Source organism: Vipera berus, assembly GCF_964194415.1.
Source record: "Vipera berus genome assembly, chromosome: 3".
NCBI classification, from domain to species: domain Eukaryota; kingdom Metazoa; phylum Chordata; class Lepidosauria; order Squamata; family Viperidae; genus Vipera; species Vipera berus.
The window spans coordinates 2,001,851-2,025,324 of NC_138204.1; the positions used below are offsets into that span (position 1 = coordinate 2,001,851).

At 46.4% G+C, this 23,474-nt stretch overlaps 1 protein-coding gene across 4 annotated transcripts in view; it reads right to left on the reverse strand.

Annotated features, from left to right (window-relative positions):
- Positions 1-354: 354 nt before the first annotated feature.
- The window catches only part of MAPRE1 (microtubule associated protein RP/EB family member 1), a 31,037-nt gene continuing 7,917 nt past the window's right edge, over positions 355-23,474 (reverse strand). For 2 of the 4 annotated variants that reach the window (XM_081323825.1, XM_081323824.1), the window contains exons 3-8: positions 20,856-21,001; positions 9,147-9,354; positions 6,827-6,907; positions 6,544-6,662; positions 5,858-6,010; positions 355-2,301 (exon numbers count right to left, since the gene is read on the reverse strand). In XM_081323825.1, the coding sequence (XP_081179951.1) occupies positions 2,245-2,301; positions 5,858-6,010; positions 6,544-6,662; positions 6,827-6,907; positions 9,147-9,354; positions 20,856-21,001 (764 nt within the window). In that variant the 3' untranslated portion in view covers positions 355-2,244. The remainder of the gene's footprint in view (positions 2,302-5,857; positions 6,011-6,543; positions 6,663-6,826; positions 6,908-9,146; positions 9,355-20,855; positions 21,002-23,474) is intronic. The other 2 variants (XM_081323827.1, XM_081323826.1) reach the window with 2 other exon arrangements.

Sequence of the window (23,474 nt, forward strand, 5' to 3'; positions counted from 1 at the left end):
GTGACTGGCCCAAAATCACCCAGTCGCCTTCCTTGCCCAAGGCAGAACTAGAACTCCCAGTTTCTTGGGGATTGGCCCAACCTCCACCAGCTGGCCTTTGTGCCAAAGGCAGGACTAGAACTCACCGTCTCCCACTTTCTAGCCTGGAGCTTTTAAGAGCCGGCCAAAGTGGCTTTGAATGCGCCCCAAAGATGCCGGTCCAGAGAGCCGATGCCAGCTACACCCAGACGCCGTGAACCACCGCAGACCAAGGATGACGTGAACAAAAAAGAATCGAGAACTTGGGAGGGTCAACGAAAAAGACCTTGAGGGGGGACCCCCTGCAAGAACACGACAACTCTAGAAGACGCGGCGTTCTTGAAATAACAGAACTTTATTTAGAAACTGTTTAAAAGTAGAAAAAAAACCCTGTCCAAAGGAGTCTGGTTTGAATATCGTTTAGGGCAAAAAGTATTTAGAAGGCCACAAGAGAAAAAGCACCTCTGATGTTTTAAATAATGGCTTTCTTTTCTTCCTTCCTTCCTTTCCCTTCTTTCGTTTTTTCTTTTTTCTTTTTGGCATTCGTCAAAACGTGGGTCTCCCGCTGAATTGTCACAAGGAAATCATGCACTACACAACAAGTTACCGTTAACTCTTGTTTTCTACACACACGTATCGAGACACACACAATCACCGGAGGCAAACGGACGAAAGGAACACGCCAAGCCGGAAGCTTAGTCTTTGCTGTGGCGAGGGGGAACGGGGCGGGGGTGAGGGGGTCCAAAACCTCCAAAATCCCCCTCCCCAAGGAGCAGCCATTGGGGAGAGGAGGAGGAGGAGGAGGAGGAGGAGGAGGCGGCTTGCTCTGCACAAGAGGGGAGGGTGGGGGAAAGAGGGTCAAGCACAGAATACTGCAATAATCAAAATTCACCGGAGCACTCTTATATCTTCGGCAACCTCGGACCACCTATTTAATGCGCAATTTTTCCTCCCTCTCTTTTTTTCTCTCCAGCACCTGCGCAGGTAACTCAGATCTGGGGGGGCTGCAACGGAGGCATTGCACGCCCACCCAGGCGGCTCTCGGCGCGGGCTGCAAACCCAACTTGCGAGTCCAGTCCAGCGAGTGCGGAACGTTGCACCCAGGTGCGCCCTCTCCGACCCTTCGGATCCAGAATCCCCGTTTTGCTATCCTAGTGAGAGAGGAGGGCAGCTGCTATCCAAAAACAACAGGGTGCGTTGTCGGGTTGTTCTTCACTCGGTGGCTTTGGAAGCAGAGGGAGTGGGGGGCAGAGAGGAAGCGAGAAGGACCCCCCGTCTTGAGTGGAGCAGAGGTGGAGCAGCAGGGACGGTGTGTGAGAAAGGAGATTCAGGCGAGGAGTGAGGATCCTATTCAGAAGTGTCCAACTTTGGCCACTTGAAGACCGGTGGACTTCAACTGTCAGAATTCCCCAGCCAGTGTTCAAAGTGGCCAAGAAGAGACGCTTCTGTCCTTGTGGCCCAAAGCTCTTACTGCGTTGGGCCACGAGAAGACAAGAGGGGAACGTGCTTCACCTTTCTTTTCTTTTTTTTTTGCAACTTGAGCCTACTACAAACTCCATCCTCCTACGACACCCTCAGCCACGCTGGCCCACTTCCACACAGCTCCCGAACTCCGACGAGCAGCTCAGACAATCCCACTTTCTACGCTCTATTTCTCTTTTTTGAGCGCCTCGACTCTCCTCTGTCGCTTTCCTGGATGCACCGCTTCAGCCCCACCCACCCCCGCCCTCCTTACACGACGACCCCCTGCCGAAAAGACAACCCCCAAATCCTTAGGGAGCCTCTCCTGCTTCGCCCACCCCACCCGACCCTGACTGCCCTACAAACACACCGCGCTGCAAATCCTCCCTCAATGTTAGGGCCCGAGACGGAGCAACTCTGCAAAGGCCAAAGCCTTCCACCACCGCTTGCTTCCCAACGACACCAGAGGGATGTGGATAACACCGTTCCGATAATGAAAAGTGAGAAGCGGAAAAATAAAAATAAAAACAACCCGTCGGTGGGGGTGGGGGGAGGGGGGAGTAGTAAAACTTACGCAAAGTGCACTTGGAGAAGTACTTAAATTTCTGCTTTGTTTGTTTTCTGTTTTGTTTTGCTTTTTTTTTTACTTTTGAAAAGAAACCAGTTAAGTCCTCTAAGAGTAAAATGGAGTATTTTACAGATAAACACATGATTGGGGCAAAGATTTCTGACTTCTGAGGCTGCCGCCGCTGCTGCTGCTGCTGGTTAATACTCCTCTTGGTCCTCCGGAGGGCCTCCTTCATCGGGTATGACAAAGCCTTCCTAAAAGAGGATCAGAAATCGGGAAAAATAAGAATAATAACGACGACAAGGATGATGAGGATGATGATTGGCAGCTCCCTTCCCTTCCACCCAGGACGCTTGAGTGGGATCCGAAAGACTGCCTGGGACGCCAGACAATCCCCGGCCCCATGCCTGGTTTTCCTTGTTCCCTTCCGGGAGGAGGGGGCTCCGTGGCGCCCGAAGCAGAAGACCCAGATTCTGCAACAGCTTTGGACCATCTAGGACCAACCTTGTCGATTTTTTCACTAGCTGTTCAAGATGGACTATGACGTCTGTGCGTTTGTGTGTGTGATTACACAATTATATGACACCAAGACACAAAAGTACACATATACGTATGTACATCATGTATACATATTTTAACCACACGTAATAATAATAAAAGTTGGACTTCCGGTGGCTGCGCGGCGACGGAGACAGCCTTCCCGGGCTGCCCGCGGCTCAGCTGAGTGATTTTCGCCCGAAACAGCGCCGATCAGCTGTTCGGGCGAATTTGAAGCCCCCTCCTCGGGAGAAGAGGGGGTGAGGCCCCAGGTAGGGGTTGAGTTCTCCGGGGCCGCCTGAGCTTGCAGCTTGGGCGGCCGAAGGATTGAACTCCCCCGTAGCCTGGGTCGCTCCCAGCTGGCCAGCGCCTCTGCTCCTGACTTTATGGAGCAGAGCCAGGCGTCTGCGACCACCCCTGCCTGAAGGAAGGACTATGGAATAAAAAGAGCAGGCAGAGCGGTACAAGAGGAAAAGGTGAAGAGGATTATTTTATTCTACTCTCGAGCTTGATGGACTTTTTAAACTCTAAGTGAAAGTGCGTCACAATTGAAAGTAAAAGATGGCGGCTAAACCTCCCCCTAAAACTCTTCGGAGTGCTGGAACTTCCCCGGTGCAACAATCATCATTGCAGGCATTGCATCCTCCTGATGTAGTGACATCGAAGGACTTACAAGATGCTCTTGAAAAACATACCCAGGTAATCTTGGAATCAATTTTGGAATCAATGGGTGATAAATTTGCACAGATGGAGGAGAAATTGAAGAAGTTGGAGGAGAGAATGGAGGAGAGGATGGAACAGAAGTACAGGGTGATGAAGGTAGACATTTTGTCTTCAGTGTATAAAGTGGCTGAATGTGTGGAAGATTTGGATGAAAAAGTCAAAGATTCGACTCAAAAGAATGCCATATTAGAAGCAAAAGTATTGGAGAATGAAGATTTAAGAGACAAAATGGATAGAGAATTGAGTCTTGCTCAATATTTCCAGATGCAGTTTGCCATTAGAATCAGAGGTTTAAAGGAGAATATTAAGGAAGATCTAAAGCAGCTGGTTTCTGAGGCTCTCGAAGTGGTATTGAATCAGCCAGCATCTGAAATAAAAGGAGGCATGGATAAAGTGTATCGTGTGAACTCATGGATTGCTAGACAGAGAAAGTTGCCTAGAGATGTGGTGGTTTATTTTGCAAAAAGGGAAATTAGAGATGAAGTTATACAAGCTGCCTATGATACTAAAGTCGTGATTGCTGATCAAGAAGTTCTGGTTCTAAAAGAAATTCCTCCAAAGATTTTAAGGAGAAGGAAGGATTTTACATTTCTTGTGCAAGAGCTCAAGCAACGAGATATAAGGTTCAGATGGGAGATTCCAGCTGGGTTGATGGTGATGCATGAAGGTAAAAGGTACCGTCTGGTTACTGTGATGCAAGCGCGTGATTTTTACAATAATGTTTTAAAAGCAACCCCATTAACACTTCTGGAAGCTGCAAAGGGATCTGGAGAAGGAGAATATCAAGAGGCTGAAGATGGACAGACAGAGGAGAGTGGTGCTGGAGGAGATCAAGTTATAACACTTTTGGATGATCCCAGAGAACAGAGGGTGACGCGTGCTGCTTTAAAACGATCAAAAAAGATAAAAGAACAAGATCAGCAGAAGTCTATGGAACTTTCACAACGTACTTACAGCCAAGTAGTGGGAGGTGGGAAAAGATTTGGGTGAGGAATGTAAAATTTATACAAGTTTGAAATCTAAGAGAGAATTTTTACAAAATGTTTTATAGATGGTATTTAGATTTTAAAAAGCTAAGCATGTATCTGAATTATTAGCCTAAATGTTGGAGGTGCGGTGATAAAGACGTAATATATTTTCATATTTTCATATATGGTAGACTTGTAAAAAGGTTAAGGCTTTTTGGATAAAAGTCTGATGGAATATACTAAGTTGATGTTGAATTTAATTACGGCAGCAAGACTTTTGATAGGATAGTACTGGAAAGAGGAACTGCCGACCATAGAAGTGTGGATTTTAAAGGTTTCCGACCTGGTCGAAATGGTGAAGATTTCGGCCTATTTGAAAGATTACTCGCAGGAACGCTATATTATGGAAGGGAGAAAATGGCTTGAGTTTATTCAGAATAAGTATAGGGTTAAGAAGTTTTATATTTGAATAAGTCTTCTTTCTTTGTTTTTTTTTCTATATTAGTTTTTTATATATATATTTATATATATTTAATATTACTAAGGTTTGTTTTATCCTATATAAGCTAGAGAGTGATAGATTTTAGAGTTTATGGTTGTTAGTATATGGTTGTTTATGATTGTTTTTTTTTATATATACCTTGTATTTAGCTCTGGGAAGTGGGGGGGGAGGGGGGGAGGGGGGAGAGGAAGGGGGGGAGGGAGAAGGGGGGAGGGGGGATTTTTTAAGGGAAAAATTGTATGTTAAAACTTTTCAATAAAAAAAAAATAATAATAATAAAAGTTGGAAGGGACCTTGCAGGCCATCTAGTCCAACCCCCTGCTCAGGCAGGAAACCCTATATGTGTGTGTGTGTGTGTGTGTGTGTGTGTGTGTGTGTGTGTGTGTATGTATATGTATATATGTATGTATGTGTGTGTGTGTGTGTGTGTGTGTGTATGTATGTATGTATGTATGTATGTATGTATGTATGTATGTTTTTGTAGATTTTCACGGGTATAGGTATGTAGGTCTTGGCGTATTCAGGTCTTTTCCCGTGTAGGATTGAGGGTGTCTTGGCGACGTTTCGATGAGGTCCCACTCATCATCTTCAGGCTGGTGTCTTCGGGTTCGAAACGTCACCAAGACACTATCAATCTTACATGGGAAAAGATCCGAATACGCCAAGACCTACATACACACACAAACGTACATACACACACACACACACACACACACATATATATATACACATATGTAGTTTATGAGTGTCTTGGTGTCATTTTGTATAATTTGGCATTTGGGGATATTGCTGCTATTATCATTATTATTATTATTTTTGTTGTTATTGTTGTTGTGTTGTTTTATTATTATTTAATATCCTTGGGATGGTGGCATTATTTGGGGGGTGGGGTGTTTTTCTCTTTTGGGAGCAGTGCACGCGAGTTTCATTTTTATGTTCATAAAAATGACCATAAAGGTCATTCAATTCAATGGGTGCAGCTGAACGTCCCGGGGAAGGGTGCGCAGAAGGAAGTGCCAGCCCATCAGTAATGTCCGAGCCGAAAGCGGGGAATGCCACGGCCGGGTCACACACACTTACATCTGTAGCATAAAGTATTTCCACGATTCTCTGGAGGACCGGATCACTTTCGCCTTCGTTCTCCTGGCAGATCAGCTCGATGTTCCTCAGTTTCCCGAAGTAGAAATCTCGTTCCTTTTCTAAATCTTCCACAGTCATCTTTAATGCATTGATCTGACAAAAAATAGTCCATCTCAGAGCAAGTCGCGGAAGGGACAACACCGCAAAGAGCTGCGGTGGCACAGTGGTCAGAATGCAGCATTGCGGGCTGACTCTGCCGGCTGCCAGGTGTTCGATCCTGACCGGCTCAAGGTGGACTCAGCCTTCCGTCCTTCCAAAGTTGGTAAAATGAGGAGCCAGGTTGTGGGTTTGTTTGTTTGTTTGTTTGTTTTGGGGGCGAGGGGGGGTGGCGGCAAGGAGCTGACTCTATAAACCACTCAGAGAGGGCTATAAAGCACTGCAAAGTGGTAGATAACTCTAAGTTATCGGGGACCCCTGCTCTAATCAATGCACAATTTCTCATTCCTTGCCCCTGACAGAGGCTCAGGAGGGGCCAACAGACACTCCCCCCCACACACACAGAGACCCCTTTGGAGACCCGTGCGGTTTAAATCCAGCGTGAAAGGCTCGGAATTCCCATCAGGAAAACCACAGCTGCCCATGTCGCTTATCGCCGCTGACGGACATCCCGTCCCCCCGAGGCCCACCTGCTGTATCAACTCGGCGGATTCCTCCTCTCCGATCCCCCCAGGAGCCTTTTTGATCATGCCGGGCCCCGATTTATTAGCCACCGTTGTCCTCTGCGCCACCATGGGCCGCACTGGGGCTGCAAGAGAGAGAATGCGTTAGCAGCGCTCCGCAGTGGGGCGCAGGGCCTCGGCACCGCAGCCAACCGAAGTGAGCGACACCCGAAGCGTGCAACCCAGTGTGCTACAACAAGCCCAAAAGAAGAGAGTAGGGCACGAGATCCTCCGGCCACCCGCTTAGTACCAATTGTAGCCGCTTTCTTTAGGCAAACGGGAGAGTCTGCTCGTGCTGCCTTCAGCTCCGAGGTTCCCACAAAAGTGTTATCTACAAAAAGAGAGGCTTTCTAACCATGAAGAAGCACAAACACAACCCGCTCCGCAATTGCCGGTCTCAGATGAAACACGCAGCCTCCCCGCACAATCCACGCGAGGCTGAGGAAGAGCAGGATGAATGGGCAGCTTCAAAACCGGGGTTCCCCCCCCACCATTTGGTAAAAAAAAAAAAGTGAGCTCTTGCAGAACTAGCACTGGGCAAGGGTCCGAGGCGCCCTGAATTTTGAGCAGGCCGCGCTGGCTAGATTGTGAGAGGAACGGCACAGGCACAATTGAATGTAAGTATATCCTGGTGTGAAAATTGCTTCGAATCGGTTATTCTCCCGGAGGCGCTTTGCATTTTGTAAAATGTATGTATTCATCACATTTCTATGCTGCCTATCTGGCCTAAGTGACTCTATAAAGCCATTTTATTTCTTCTAGGTGCTCTGGGGTCCTTGGTGCTCTCTGAGCTGGATGGTTTTCCTGAAGACGATTCATTTCCTAACTAGGGAACATCATCAATGCTAGAAGGGAGGAGGAGGAGGAGGAGGAGGAGGAGGAGGATGGCGTCCATAGTGCTTTCTGAGCTTGGTGGTTTTCTTGCAGACATTTCATGACCCAACTAGGTAACCTCATCAGTGCTAGAAGGGAGAGGGGTTTGCAGAGGAGGAGGAGGAGGAGGAGGAGGAGGAGGAGGAGGAGGAGGAGATTCTTGGTCTCTGAGCAGGGTGGTTTTCTTGCATACATTTCATCACCCAAATAGGTAACAACATCACTGCTGTAAGGATGTGTGGGGATGGCTCTCTGTTTATGTATATTAAGAGCCTTGGTGGAGCAGTGGGCTAATGCCTCCTTAAGTAACACCAGCTGCCTGCAATTAGTGCAGGTTCGAGTCCCACCAGGCTCAAGGTTGACTCAGCCTTCCATCCTTCCGAGGTAGGTAAAATGAGGACCCAGATTGTTGGGGGCAATTAAGCTGACTTTGTAATAATGCCGCTTGGGGGTGTGTGAAAGCCCTAATAAGCAGGCATATACATAGAATGAAGGCTACTGCTAAGCTTGTAAGCCGCCCTGAGTCTTCGGAGAAGGGCGGGATATAAATGGAATTAAAATAATAAATAAATAAATAAGCTGCTTACCCTGACGCTGTTAACTGGAGTATTCTTGGTGATTTTTTGATTAGGGTATTGTTTATTTGTCTGAGTTGATAGTTCCTTGACTGGGGGATTGTTAACTGTCTAGTGCTAATCTTGATGTTAAGGAACGAACAGGACCACTGACAGGACCACGACACAAACAAGTAGGACTGACAAGGCAAGCCACTAGTGCAGGGGTAGGCAACCTCGGCTCTTTTATGACTCATGGACTTCAACTCCCAGAATTCCTGAGTCAGCGTAGCTGACTCAGGAATTCTGGGAGTTGAAGTCCATGAGTCATAAAAGAGCCGAGGTTGCCTACCCCTGCCCTTGTGAATAAACAGAGAGCTAAGCTCCCCTTCCTCCTAGCACTGATGATGCTCCCTAGTTGGGTCCTGAAACGTCTGCAAGAAAACCACCCGGCTCAGAGAGCGAAAAAGGACCCCACAGTTCAACCCTGAGCTACCTATATCCTCTGCTATGGGTTCTCTGGGTGTGTCTTAATTCTAGGGTTCCTCCGATAACTGATGTTGTCAGCTGCCACCTTACGCTTGCTTGTGTACCTCGTTTCCATGCAGTGACGGTCTGCCGTGAGCCCTGGGGAGAGTAGAGGGGAAGGGAAATGCTTGGGGGAAAGCGAAAGTAACCGCTCTATCTGCCTTAGGTGCCGCTTCAAGGCCACCCGGCTGGGAGAAGAAGGCAACCTATGCTTGAAGTGACTTCTGAAGCCATCTTGCTCGAATCGGAGTGGGCACAGTGACGGGAGGCAGTCAAGGGAGGGAAAAAGCTGAACGCGATTCTCAGTTCTGGCTTTGCGCTACTGCGATAATACCCGGCTGAGAATAAAACCGCATCTTTCTCAACAAATGGAGCTGAGGATTGTCCCTAGAGGTTCAGAGGTGGCAGGTCTGACAGATGCAGCCTTTCCATCAAATCAATCAATACTTCACCTCTGGCCAGGGTGACGAGAGATGCTACCTGTGCTGATGGGGTTGTCCCCCTTCCTGGGCCTCCCAGAACGCTGGGACTGCTTCTCCCATCATCCCCAACCGCCAGAGCTGGCCCGGGAGGAGCACTAGAACTTCCCAGCGCCCGGCACACAGCCTCTCTTACCTGTGCCGCCAGAACCAAGAGTCTTCTTCGGTTTGTTCAGCAGCGGGACCACCAGAGTGGGGGCGGGGCAGGTCTCATGGCCTTGCCGGGCCGCCACGGGGTCATAGTCCTTCCCGTCGTAATTCGCGTCGAAGAATTTCTTGAACCACTGAACAAATTCGAAATTGTCCTGGAATTTCCCTTTCACTAATCTGTCCACGGGTATTATCTGAGGAGAGAGGTCGAGGAGGTTAAGACGAGAAAGGTATCTTCCAGAATTATAGCAGAGGGGTTTCTAAAAGCAGTCACAGGCCGTCCTCGACTTAAGGGAAGGCCACACCTGGAAGACGGCATCTAGTTTTGGTTGCCAGGATGTAAAAAAAGATGTCGAGACTCTGGAAAGAGTGCAGAGAAGAGCAACAAAGATGATCAGGGCACTGGAGGCTAAAACATATGAAGAACGGTTGCAGGAATTGAGTATGTCTAGTTTAATGAAGAGAAGGAAGGGGTGACACGATAGCAGTCTTCCAACATCTCAGGGGCTGCCCCAAAAAAGAGGGAGTCAAGCTACTCTCCAAAGCACCAGAAGGCAGAGGAAGAAGCAACAGATGGAAACCAATCAAAGAGAGAGAAGCAACCTGGAACTAAGGAGAAACTTCCTGACAGTGAGAACAATTAACCAGTGGAACAACCTGCCTCCAGAGGTGGTGAATGCTCCAACACTGGAGGTTTTTAAGAAGAAACTGGACAGCCATTTGCCTGAAATGGTACAGGGTTTCCCGCCTGAGCAGGGGGTTGGACTAGATGACCTCCAAGTCCCTTCCAACATCATCATCATTAAAAAACATCACAAAATATTTGAGGGTCCCCCCCCCACTGAAAACGGCAGAAAAAAGGCTATTGTAATGTGTTTTAAGTTATACTTCTGAAAGGTTTCAAAGGCAGCCATTTTGTTTCACAGGCTTTCCTTTACTTCCAGACCTTATGTATAAAACTTAAACAACCAGGAAAGCTTAATGGAACATTACTTACGTGGCCAAATCGTGGTAATTCACAGAATCTTAGGAGTGGGAAGTGGATTCCCGAGCACTACCAGCACCCGCCCCCCCACCACCACCACCTTTGCTCGGGGCAGGGGACCAAATCAAAGCATGCTGACAGATGTCTGTTCAAACTCATCTCAAATCCCTCAAGTGAGATTTCAATGCCGCCTGCTAGCAACAATTCTGCGGCTGAACGGTCAGCAAGGGTGTTTTTTTTTTCTTCAAATGTTCAGTTAGAATATACTCGGCTTACGTCCCGTTCATTTAGCGACCGTTTGAAGTTCACCAATCAGAATAGAGCTGGAAGGGACCTTGGGGGTCTTCTAGTCCAGCCCCCTGCTCAAGCAGGAGACCCTAACCCTAGACCAGGGGTAGGCAACCTTGGCTCTTTTATGACTCGTGGACTTCAACTGCCAGAATTCCTGAGCCAGCATGGCTCAGCTTGGAGACCTCTCCCTTTCCCCTCAGCGTGGCTGGCTCAGGAATTCTGGGAGTTGAAGTCCACGAGTCATAAAAGAGCCGAGGTTGCCTACACCTGCCCTAGACCATTTCAGACAAGTGGCTGTCCAGTCTCTTCTTAAAAACCACCAGTGATGGAGCGCCCACGATTTCTGGTGGCAGGCTGTTCCACTGGTTGATTGTTCTCCCTGTTAGGAAGTTTCTCCTGAATTCCAGGTTGCTTCTCTCTTTGGTCAGTTGGTTTTTGACCTGCTTTCAAGGGCTTTGGAGAATAAGGTGACCCCTCCTTCTTTGTGGCAGACCCTCAAATACTGGAAGACTGCTATCATGTCCCCCCCCCAGTCCTCCTTTTCACTAGCCCAGGGGTAGGCAACCTTGGCTCTTTCATGACTGGTGGACTTCAACTCCCAGAATTCCTGAGCCAGCTTGGCTGAGCTTGGAAACCTCTCGCTTTCCCCTCAGCATGGCTGGCTCAGGAATTCTGGGAGTTGAAGTCCATGAGTTATAAAAGAGCCGAGGTTGCCTACCCCTGCACTAGCCAAACCCAATTCCTGCAACCGTTCTTCATATGTTTTAGCCTCCAGGCCTTTGATCATCCTAGTTGCTCTTCTTTGGCACTTCTTACAAAGCCTCAACATCATTTTTGTAATGTGGTGTCCAAAACTGGATGCAGCATTCCAGTTGTGGCCTTACTAAGGCTTTGTAAAACTGCAGTAATATTTCACGTGATCTTCATTCTGTGCCTCTGTCTATAAACTAAGGATTGTATCAACAGAATTATATAATAAAGTTGTACAACGGCACAGCAATTAAAGTTATACAATTACCTTATTTATTCTATAAAGTCACAATGGCGCCGAAAAGTGACTTATGGCCGTTTTTCAGACTTACGACCGTTGTGGCACCTCCACGGTCACGTGACTGAAATTCGGATGCTTGGCAGCTGACTCGTACTTAAGACGGATACAGTGTCCCCGTGTGTGTGTGTGTGTGTGTGTGTGTGTGTGTGTGTGTGATCCCCTTTTGTGACCTTCTGACAAGCAAAGTTAATGGGGAAGTTAGATTCAACCGGGTTACTAACAATGGGAGTGTTTCACTTAACAACTTGGGCAAGGGAGGGCGTCAAATGGGGCAAAACTCACTTAACAACAGAAATTTGGGGCTTAAACATGGTGATAAGTCAAGGACTGCCTGTAGCTTCCTGATTCTTAAATTCATTATTGTGTGCCGTGCATGATAGGATCCTAAGGAACAACCTCTTCTATCTGAATTCCTGGCCAATACTTAAGAGCGCTATCCTCTCTCTCTCACGTCTTGGGGCAAGAGACTTTTAAATCTTTTAATCTCTCTTCCTGCAGCTTAGTTCTTAATTCTCTGATATATATCTTCACTGTCCTTCTCTGAACCTTCTTTTTTTTTAAAAGTGGGATAGAAACAAACATGCTCTTGGCCAGGGATTGAGTGAGGTGGGGTCTCCCCAAAACAGAACACGGTGGATTTATACCTTTGCATGATCTGGAAATTATATATTAATGCAGAAAAAGGGGATTTTTGCAACACGCCGCTGAAAGGCCAAATTGCATTTCTTCCCTCAAGACCCTGGCATTACAAACTGCTAAGTTTGTAAAAGCCGCCCTGAGTCTTCGGAGAAGGGTGGGATATAAATGTAATAAAAATAAAAATAAATAAAATAAATTGGTTTTACACAGGAAAAGGTAAGGTGACAACCTGTTCTCCAAAGCGCCTGAAGGCAGGGCAAGAAGCAAGGGATGAAAACTGATCAAGGAGAGAAGCAGCCTGGAACTAAGGAGAAACTTCCTGACAGTGGGAACAATCAACTTGCCACCAGAGGTTGTGAATGGAGGTTTTCAAAAAGAGATTGGACAGCCATTTGTCCAGAATGGCATAGGATCTCCTGCATTAGCAGGGGGCTGGACTAGATGACCTCCCAGCTCTCTTCCAACTCTACTATTCTGTTATTCAGTGGAACGGCCTGCCTCCAGAAGCTGTGAATGCTCCAACGTTGGAAGTTTCAAGAAGAGACTGGACAGCCATTTGTCCAGAATGGTATAGGATCTCCTGCGTGAGCAGTGTGGTTGGACTAGAAGACCTCCAAGGCCCCTTCCAACTCTTTTATTCTGTAATTTTCTTTACATAATCGGTTTCTTGATTTCCTAATTTCCGCTGGAAACGATTAGGACAAGGTTGAGTCAAGGTTGACTCAGCCTTCCATCCTTCCGAGGTAGGTAAAATGAGGACCCAGATTGTTGTGGGCAATCAAGCTGACTTTGTAATAATGCCGCTTGGGGGGGGTGTGTGTGAAAGCCCTAATAAGCAGGCATATACATAGAATGAAGGCTACTGCTAAGCTTGTAAGCCGCCCTGAGTCTTCGGAGAAGGGAGAGATATAAATGGGATTAAAAAAAACAACAGAATAACAGAGCTGGAAGGGACCTTGGAGGTGGTCTAGTCCACCCCTCTGCTAGAGCAGGAAACTCTAAACCATTTCGGACCGATTGGTTGTCCAATTTCTTCCCCATCATCTGCATTTGTGAGAAGGACCCCCCCCCCAAAAAAAAACCCCAACCCAGGCATTGTGTAAATTCCCAAGGTTTGCCCAAACTTCCTGTTACTTTATTCAATCTTCAATTGCTACAAACTTCCTCAGAAGCAAGAAAGCTAATCTTTGTGTTTACTCGGATCAAGGTCTCGCAATCCACTGATTGCCAGCTGCTGTTTAGAAACACACACACACACACACACACACACACACACACACAGTTTTTGCAACATCTAGCCTAGAGAAACTCCTCGGAGAATGCGAAAGGATGCACATCCTTTTCTCGGCTGCAATTAAGGTCTCTTCCCTGTTACAAGTTTGGGGTGCTATTCCTACAAACAAAAAAAGCTAGAAGCGGTTTGCTTTTTTTTTTTAACAGAAATTCATGTTACTTTTTGAAACTAATAAATAAATATTTTGCATTAGCATGCCTCCAAAGCACTGGCCTTTTAGGAGGGCCCATTCCTTTGCTTAAGGCAACTAAACTAAAGTAAGGTCGTTAACTCACTTCAATCCCGGTTTTCCCAAACTAACAGGGAAAGATAGTCAAGTCTCAAGGCTGCTATTTGCTTGGTCGTATTCTCCCATATCCCCTTCATGGATTACTGCCTTGTCGTGGCGAAGGGGCTTGCGTAATTCAATGAAGCTATGAGCTATGCCGTGCAGGGCCTCCCAAGACGGACAGGTCATAGCAGAGAGTTCTGACAAAACGTGATCCACTGGAGAAGGAAATGGCAACCCACTCCAGTATCTTGCCATGAAAACCCTATGGACAGTACCAAAAGGCAAAACGATATGACGCTGGAAGATGAGCCCCTCAGGTCGGAAGGCGTCCAATATGCTACTGGGGAAGAGCAGAGGGCTAGTACTAGTAGCGCCAGAAAGAATGAAGCGACTGGGCCAAAGCCGAAAGGACACTCAGCTGTGGATATGTCTGGTGGTGAAAGGAAAGTCCGATGCTGTAAAGATTCTTTCTCCATAGGAACCTGGAATGTAAGATCCATGAATCAAGGAAAGCTGGACGTGGTTAAACAAGAGATGACAAGACTAAACATCGACATCTTAGGTATCAGCGAACTAAAATGGACAGGAATGGGTGAATTTAATTCAGATGACCATCAGGTATACTACTGCGGGCAAGAATCCCTCAGAAGAAATGGAGTAGCCTTCATAGTCAATAAAAAAGTAGGAAAAGCAATACTGGGATACAACCCTCAAAATGACAGAATGATCTCAGTTCGAATCCAAGGCAAACCATTCAATATCACAGTAGTCCAGGTCTATGCCCCAACCACCAGTGCTGAAGAGGATGAAATTGACCGGTTCTATGAAGCCTTACAGCACCTTATAGAACTAACACCCAAAAATGATGTCCTTATCATCATGGGAGATTGGAATGCTAAAGTAGGAAGCCAAAAGATAACTGGAATAACAGGCAAGTTTGGCCTTGGAGTACAAAATGAAGCAGGGCACAGGCTGATAGAATTTTGTCAAGAGAATACGATGGTCATAGCAAACACTCTTTTCCAACAACCCAAGAGACGGCTTTACACATGGACATCACCAGACGGTCAACACAGAAATCAGATTGACTATATGCTCTGCAGCCAAAGATGGAGAAGCTCTATACAGTCAGTAAAAACAAGACCAGGAGCTGACTGTGGCTCAGACCATGAGCTTCTTGTTGCAAAGTTTAGGCTTAAATTAAAGAAAGTAGGGAAAAGCGCTAGGCCAGTCAGGTATGAATTAAATCATATCCCTGTTGAATATACAGTAGAGGTGACAAATAGATTTAAGGAATTAGATCTGATAGACAGAGTGCCTGAAGAACTATGGACAGAGGTTCGCAACATTGTACAAGAGGTAGCAACCAAAACCATCCCAAAGAAAAAGAAATGCAAGAAAGCAAAATGGCTGTCTGAGGAAGCTTTGCAAATAGCTGAGGAAAGGAGGGAAGCAAAAGGCAAGGGAGAAAAAGAAAGATATGCCCAATTAAATGCAGAATTCCAAAGAATAGCTAGAAGAGATAAGAATGCCTTCTTAAATGAACAATGCAAAGAAATAGAAGAAAACAATAGACTAGGGAGGACCAGAGATCTTTTCAAGAAAATTGGAGAGATGAAAGGAACGTTTCATGCAAAAATGGGCATGATTAAGGAGCAAAATGGCAGGGACCTAACAGAGGCAGAAGAGATTAAGAAGAGGTGGCAAAATTACACAGAAGAACTATACAAGAATGAGCTTAATGTCCCTGATAATCACAATGAGGTGGTCACTGAGCTCGAGCCAGACATCCTAGAATGTGAAGTGAAGTGGGCCTTATAAAAGCTGAGCAACAACAAAGCTAGTGGAGGTGACAGTATTCCAGCTGAGCTATTCAAAATCTTAAAAGACGATGCAGTAAAAGTGCTACACTCAATTTGCCAGCAAATTTGGAAAACTCAACAGTGGCCACAGGATTGGAAAAGATCAGTTTACATTCCAATTCCAAAGAAAGGCAGTGCCAAAGAATGTTCAAACTATCGCACCATTGCACTCATTTCTCATGCTAGTAAAGTTATGCTTAAAATTCTACAAGCTAGACTCCAGCAGTATGTGGATCGAGAACTACCAGAAGTACAGGCAGGATTTCGAAGAGGCAGAGGAACTAGAGATCAAATTGCTAACATACGCTGGATCATGGAGAAAGCTAGAGAGTTCCAGAAAAACATCTACTTCTGCTTCATTGACTATGCTAAAGCCTTTGATTGTGTGGATCATAACAAACTCTGGCAAGTTCTTAAAGAGATGGGCATACCAGACCATCTTATTTGTCTCTTGAGAAACCTATATGTAGGCCAAGAAGCAACAGTGAGAACTGGACACGGAACCACTGATTGGTTCAAAATTGGGAAAGGAGTCCGGCAAGGCTGCATACTGTCGCCTTGCCTATTTAACTTATATGCAGAGCACATCATGAGAAAGGCAGGGCTAGATGAATCAAAAGTTGGAATTAAGATTGCCGGAAGAAACATCAACAACCTAAGATATGCAGATGATACCACTCTAATGGCAGAAAGTGAAGAGGAACTAAAGAGCCTCTTGTTGCGAGTGAAGAAGGAGAGTGCAAAATGTGGGTTGAAACTAAACATTAAGAAAACCAAGATCATGGCATCTGGCCCTCTCAATTCCTGGCAAATAGATGGGGAAGAAATGGAGGTAGTGACAGATTTTATTTTCCTGGGCTCCAAGATCACTGCAGATGGGGACTGTAGCCAAGAAATTAAAAGACGCTTGCTCCTTGGGAGGAAAGCCATGGCAAATCTAGACAGCACACTAAAAAGCAGAGACATCACCCTGTCAACAAAAGTACGTATAGTCAAGGCTATGGTCTTCCCAGTTGCAATGTATGGCAGTGAAAGCTGGACCATAAGAAAGGCTGAGCGCCAAAGAATTGAAGCCTTTGAACTATGGTGCTGGAGAAGACTCCTGCGAGTCCCTTGGACTGCAAGGCGATCAAACCGGTCAGTCCTAGAGGAGATCAACCCTGACTGCTCTTTAGAAGGCCAGATCCTGAAGCTAAAACTCAAATACTTTGGCCATCTAATGAGAAGGAAGGACTCACTGGAGAAGAGCCTAATGCTGGGAAAGATTGAGGGCAATAGAAGAAGGGGACGACAGAGAATGAGGTGGCTGGATGGAGTCACTGAAGCAGGAGGCATGAGCTTAAATGGACTCCAGAAGATGGTAGAGGACAGGAAGGCCTGGAGGAACATTGTCCATAGGGTCGCGATGGGTCGGACACGACTTCGCAACTAACAACAACAACAACAAAATTCTCCCATATAGCCCCATTCCCCATAGCTGGCTGGGGAATTCTGGGAGCTGAAGTCCACCCGTCTTAAAGCTGCCAAGGTTGGGGGAAAAAATTACTTAAGCCCTACACAAAACGTGGAACTTCCAATAAATAGGACCAATAGGGTCCAGTTCTGGCCTGCACAATTACATTATACAATATTCTCTTCTTCTTCTTCTTGCTCTTCTTTAGCAAAAAAGGTACAATGGAACATTTAGAAAAGAATCTGCTCCTTTTAGGCTGAGCACATCGTCTTTCAAGTCAACATCCACCTGATTTTGGTTCCAACCTGTGCCACACCACAACCATCTCCTCCGAGGGGAGAGGGGGAAAAAAAGACACACACATACAAGAAGCGAAAAAGTTGCCTGATGCAGAGTTAAGCCACTGGTCCTTTTACCCCAAGATGGTCAACAAAGGTAAAGGAGAGTGGTTTTCTGCAGTTTTTCCAGCTCCTGATATCCTGATGAGAAATGAAAGCTTCTACAGATAGTCCTTGGCTTACAACAGCTCGTTTAGTGACCGTTCAAAGTTACAACAGCACTGGAAAAAGTGACTTAGGCCCGTGTTTCACATTTACGACCTTTGCAGCCTCCCCAGGGTCACGTGATCAAAATTCGGACACCGGCTCGTGTTTATGACGGTCGCAGCGTCCCAGGGGTGTCACGTGATCGCCTTTTGCGACCTTACGACAAGCAAAGTCAATGGCGGGGGAAACCAGATTCACTTAACAACCGTGTCATTAAGTGAGCAACTGCAGGGCTTCACTGAACCGCTGTGGCAAGGAAGGTAATAAAACGGCAAAATTCACTTCACAAATATTCCGCTTAGCCGCAGAAATTTTGGCCTCCCTTGTGCGTAAGCCGAGGGCTACCTGCACTTGGGAATATCCCCGCTGAATCCTGATCCCTAGACAGGTGTTCCTCAGCCTTGGCAATTCTAAGATCCTGGCTGGGGAATTCTGGGAGTTGAAGTCTGCCCAGGTCTTCAAGAGAAACACTGCACTAGACCAGGGGTGGGCAACCTTGGCTCTTTTATGACTCATGGACTTCAACTCCCAGAATGCCTGAGCCAGCCATGCTGAGGGGAAAGGGAGAGGTTTCCAAGCTGAGCCATGTTGGCTCAGGAATTCTGGGAGTTGAAGTCCACCAGTCATGAAGGGGCCATAGTTCCCCCATGCTGGCTCAGGAATTCTGGGAGTTGAAGTCCACAAGCAATGAGGGGTCCATAGTTCCCCCATGCTGGCTCAGGAATTCTGGGAGTTAAAGTCCACCAGTCCTGAGGAGGCCATAGTTCCCCCATGCTGGCTCAGGAATTCTGGGAGTTGAAGTCCACAAGCCATGAGGGGGCCATAGTTCCCCCATGCTGGCTCAGGAATTCTGGGAGTTGAAGTCCACAAGCCATGAGGGGGCCATAGTTCCCCCATGCTGGCTCAGGAATTCTGGGAGTTGAAGTCCACCAGTCATGAGGGGGCCATAGTTCCCCCATGCTGGCTGAGGAATTCTGGGAGTTGAAGTCCATGAGTCATGAGGGGGGCATAGTTCCCCCATACTGGCTCAGGAATTCTGGGAGTTGAAGTCCACCAGTAATGAGGGGGCTATACTTCCCACATGCTGGCTCAGGAATTCTGGGAGTTGAAGTCCATGAGTCATGAGGGGGCCATAGTTCCCCTATGCTGGCTCAGGAATTCTGGGAGTTGAAGTCCACAAGCAATGAGGGGTCCATAGTTCCCCCATGCTGGCTCAGGAATTCTGGGAGTTAAAGTCCACCAGTCCTGAGGAGGCCATAGTTCCCCCATGCTGGCTCAGGAATTCTGGGAGTTGAAGTCCACAAGCCATGAGGGGGCCATAGTTCCCCCATGCTGGCTCAGGAATTCTGGGAGTTGAAGTCCACAAGCCATGAGGGGGCCATAGTTCCCCCATGCTGGCTCAGGAATTCTGGGAGTTGAAGTCCACCAGTCATGAGGGGGCCATAGTTCCCCCATGCTGGCTGAGGAATTCTGGGAGTTGAAGTCCATGAGTCATGAGGGGGGCATAGTTCCCCCATACTGGCTCAGGAATTCTGGGAGTTGAAGTCCACCAGTAATGAGGGGGCTATACTTCCCACATGCTGGCTCAGGAATTCTGGGAGTTGAAGTCCATGAGTCATGAGGGGGCCATAGTTCCCCTATGCTGGCTCAGGAATTCTGGGAGTTGAAGTCCACAAGTCTTCAAGGGGGCCATAGTTCCCCCATGATAGCTCAGGAGTTGAAGTCCATGAGTCATAAAAGAGCCAAGGTTGCCCACCCCTACAGTAGACTAACAAAAATGCAAATCTTATTTCCCTTTGAAAGGCAGCAGTGACTCAAAACCATTTGAAAATTACCATATGAAAACCCACATTCCTTCTGCCTTTCCAGTAATTCAAATGCAGCAATGTAAGCATTCTTTCACTCCCACCCTTTGGTGTTTTTCCATTTACTTGTATTTCACATTTTTCAACCAGAGGGGACTCTGGGTGGTATAAAACACTAGAATATAAAAAGAGCACATAAAACTTTCAAAATTTTAAAAGGAGGCACGCAGAGCTGAATGCTGCTAAATGGTAAACCATTTGCTATACACCTTCTGAAAATTCAAACCAATATCTATCTTTCCACAGAAAAAGAGACTAGCTAAGCAGAAGGATCTGGAGCTCTGACTTGGTCGTAAAATATCTGGGAATAGAAAAGTCTTCCAGAAGGTTGATGTTAGTCATATCTGAGAAAGATTAAAACCTCCCAAGAAAAACAAATCAGGATCTTTAACTTTTCTAGTTTGGACACACAAGTCAATGCAGGCAGAAATGGTGCAAACTGCAACTTGACAAGACAAGAAAAAAATACCTTCTTGCTTGGTAAAATACAAATCCCACCTTGTTATGAACAGCACATTAATCGCACATCAGCTGCACAATGTTAAAAAAAAACAAAATCCTAAGTGCTGCTTTTCCTGGAAAAGGTTCTCTCGTAAAGTTGAAAAATGAATGCCGTCTTGTCACAAAATATATATATTTTGGTGTTTGATTCTTTTCTTTTCTAACATGTGCATACCCAGGATTTGCATTTTTAGTATTATTAAGGATATGTATATGTATATGTATATGTATATGTATATGTATATGTATATGTATATGTATATGTATATGTATATGTATATGTATATGTATATGTATATGTATATGTATATGTATATGTATGTGCGGTGGCTCAGTGGGTTAGGACGCTGAGCTTGTCAATCAGAAAGTCGGCAGTTTGGCGGGTTGAATCCCGAGTGCCGCGTAGCAGAGTGAGCGCCTGTTACTCGTCCCAGCTTCTGCCAACCTAGCAGTTCGAAAGCACGTAAAAATGCAAGTAGAAAAACAGGGACCACTCCAGTGGGAAGGTCACAGCGTTCCGTGCGCCTTTGGCGTCCAGTCATGCCGGCCACATGACCACGGAGACGTCCTCGGACAAGCGCTCGCTCTTTGGCTTTGAAACGGAGATGAGCACCGGCCCCTAGAGTCGGAAACGAATAGCACGCATGTGCGGGGGAACCTTTACCTTTACATGTATATGTGTATGTATGTGTATGTGTGTGTGAAGATAGATAGATAGTTTAAACTGAACAAGACTGGGGGTGGGGTGGAACCCTCCCTACTGAATATTGATTTTTAAACAGGGGGGAGGGGAAGTGCTAGCTTCCGACAGATATTCAAAATAAATTAATTAATATTCCAAATAAATCAATGGGAATGACTTAGGGAACTTATCTCCAGCTCTCCAAGCTGCAACATTCCCTAAAAATGACATCAGAGAAAAGTTCCGAAGCTCTTACTTTGTCGACCCCCATTCGCTTAAAACCTGCTTGTAGGACCTTGTAATTCTGAATGTATTCGTGTTCCAACTTTGCTTGGAATTTCACCTTCTTGAGCGTGACGGAACCTGGGAAGAGCATGTCCATAAACTGGCAGTAAGCAGCACCTGGCAGAGAGAGGGAGAGAGAGAGAGACATCTTGGTGATAATCAGCTCTTAGCAAATGTATTTAGGGCAAAAGATGGGGATCTCTGCATTCCTTTCACAGCGCTGGCTGCCAATCCTGTTTTATGTGGGAGGCAACGTTGCAGGAGAAACTGGTGCAAGGACCTTGACTCAGATAGTTGGGTGGGAAAGAAATCTCTCAGAGAACAAAATGCCATTCTTTCGGTCTTCTGCCCCTTTTTAAAAAAAATCGACCTCCCTCTTCACGCAGCAGAAAAACGAACGACTTGCAGGCTAATTGAAAGCAGGCTAATTAAGATGGATTGATTATATTCAGAACAAATATGGGACTAAAAAGTTTCAAATAGCATATGAATAATTTTTACAATTATAGAAGTGTTATTATAATTACTTTAGTTTTATTATAAGGGAGTTAAAGGGTGGAAGGTTTGTTAATGTTGTAATAGATATTTAGCATATGTTTGCATAAGATTGCTATATGTAATACCCTGTATTCTGCTTTGGGAAGTCCGGGGGGGGGGAGGGTTGATGGGGAGGGGGGGTTATTATTAAAAAATTTGTAAAACTTTTCAGAGAAGCAACCTGGAACTAAAGAGAAACTTCCTGACAGTGAGAACAATTAACCAGTGGAACAACCTGCCTCCAGAAGCGGTGAATGCTCCAACACTGGAGGTTTTTAAGAAGAGACTGGACGGTCACTTGCCTGAAATGGTGTAGGGTTTCCTGCCTGAGCAGGGGGCTGGACTAGATGACCTCCAAGGTCCCTTCCAACTTATTATTTTTATTATTATTAAAGCAGGCTAATTGAAAGACCGTCTTTTCCCAGCTGAATCTACCCAATCCATCTGAGGGGGCAGACAAAGGATGCTATGGGGGGGGGGGCTCTCTTAAGGAGGCCCATCAGGTGGGACCAAGAAGGAGGAGGACCATCTTTTCTCTGAGGGTCCCTTGCAGACGTCCTCGCAGACGTTTCATTACCCAAACTAGGGAACGTCATCGGTGCTGGCAAGGAGTGTAGCTTGCTGTCAGATTCTGACTTCTTGCCCTATTAGTAGTAGTAGACTTTATTGTCATTTCAACAATACACAGTACAGTACACAGTGAAACGAAACGACGTTTCCCCAGGACCAAGGTGCTACATCAGACGGCATGAATCAAAAGAAGAACAGAACAACAAACTACACGTAACTCTAAACTAAAAACTTAAAAAAAACTACAAGTATTTATAGTTCCAGTTTCTTCGTGTTGAGAATTCTAATGGCTTGTAGGAAGAAACTGGCCTGGAGGAATGTTGTCCATAGGGTCGCAATGGGTCGGACACGACTTCGCAGCTAACAACAACAACAAGGAAGAAACTGTTGCACAATCTGGATCTCCGAGCCCAAATGCTCCCGTACCTCTTTCCAGATGGCAAAAGAGTGAAGAGCGTGTGTGAGAGGTGTGTGTGTAATCAGCCACAATGTTTCTGGCTTTACGGATGCAACGGTGTGATGTAAATGTCCACGACAGAGGGAAGAGCAACCCCCATGATCTTCTCTGCCATCCTCACTATTCGCTGCAGGGTTTTTGCGATCCAAAACGGCGCAGTTTCCAAAGCAGGCAGTAATGGTGGAGCAGTGGGCTAATGCCTCCTTAAGTAACACCAGCTGCCTGCAACTAGTGCAGGTTCGAGTCCCACCAGGCTCAAGGTTGACTCAGCCTTCCATCCTTCCCAGGTAGGTAAAATGAGGACCCAGATTGTTGGGGGCAATTAAGCTGACTTTGTAATAATGCCGCTGGGGTGTGTGTGTGAAAGCCCTAATAAGCAGGCAGATACATAGAATGAAGGCTACTGCTAAGCTTGTAAAAGCCGCCCTGAGTCTTCGGAGAAGGGCAGGATATAAATGGAATTAAAATAAAAATAAATAAATAAATAAATAAATAATGCAACTGCTCAGGGTGCTCTCCATAGTCCCTCTGTAGAAGACTGTGAGGATGTGTGGTGGAAGCTGTGCCTTCCTCACTTTTCTCAGAAAGTAAAGACGCCGGCGGGCCTTCCTGGTTACGGAGCAGGTGTTGAGGGACCAAGTGAGACCACAAAAGGTGGATCTGGGCACTCAGATTTAAGTGCGGAAAGGAACCAGGAAGGACTCCTGAGATAAGATTAGCAGCAGATAAAAAAAAAGTCCCTCTCAAACTATTCCAAGCCAAGCGTCGTCGTCAGGGCTTTGCAAATCAGGCGCTTTGGAGCCCGCCGGAAGAGTTCTTAGCTTCAAACGCGCACAAAGTGCTTGGAGCAGCAAGGGTGGAACTCGAAACACCAGCTGCAGAAGGAGACAGAACGGCTCCGCCAGTTCCAACCAGGCTCCCCACCCATTTGCCCTCTGATTCTGGAGACCCTGACCGGAGGGTGGGGGAGGGAAGGATTTATACTCCTTGCAGACCGCTGGTCATTTGCATTCTTTTGGAGGGTCG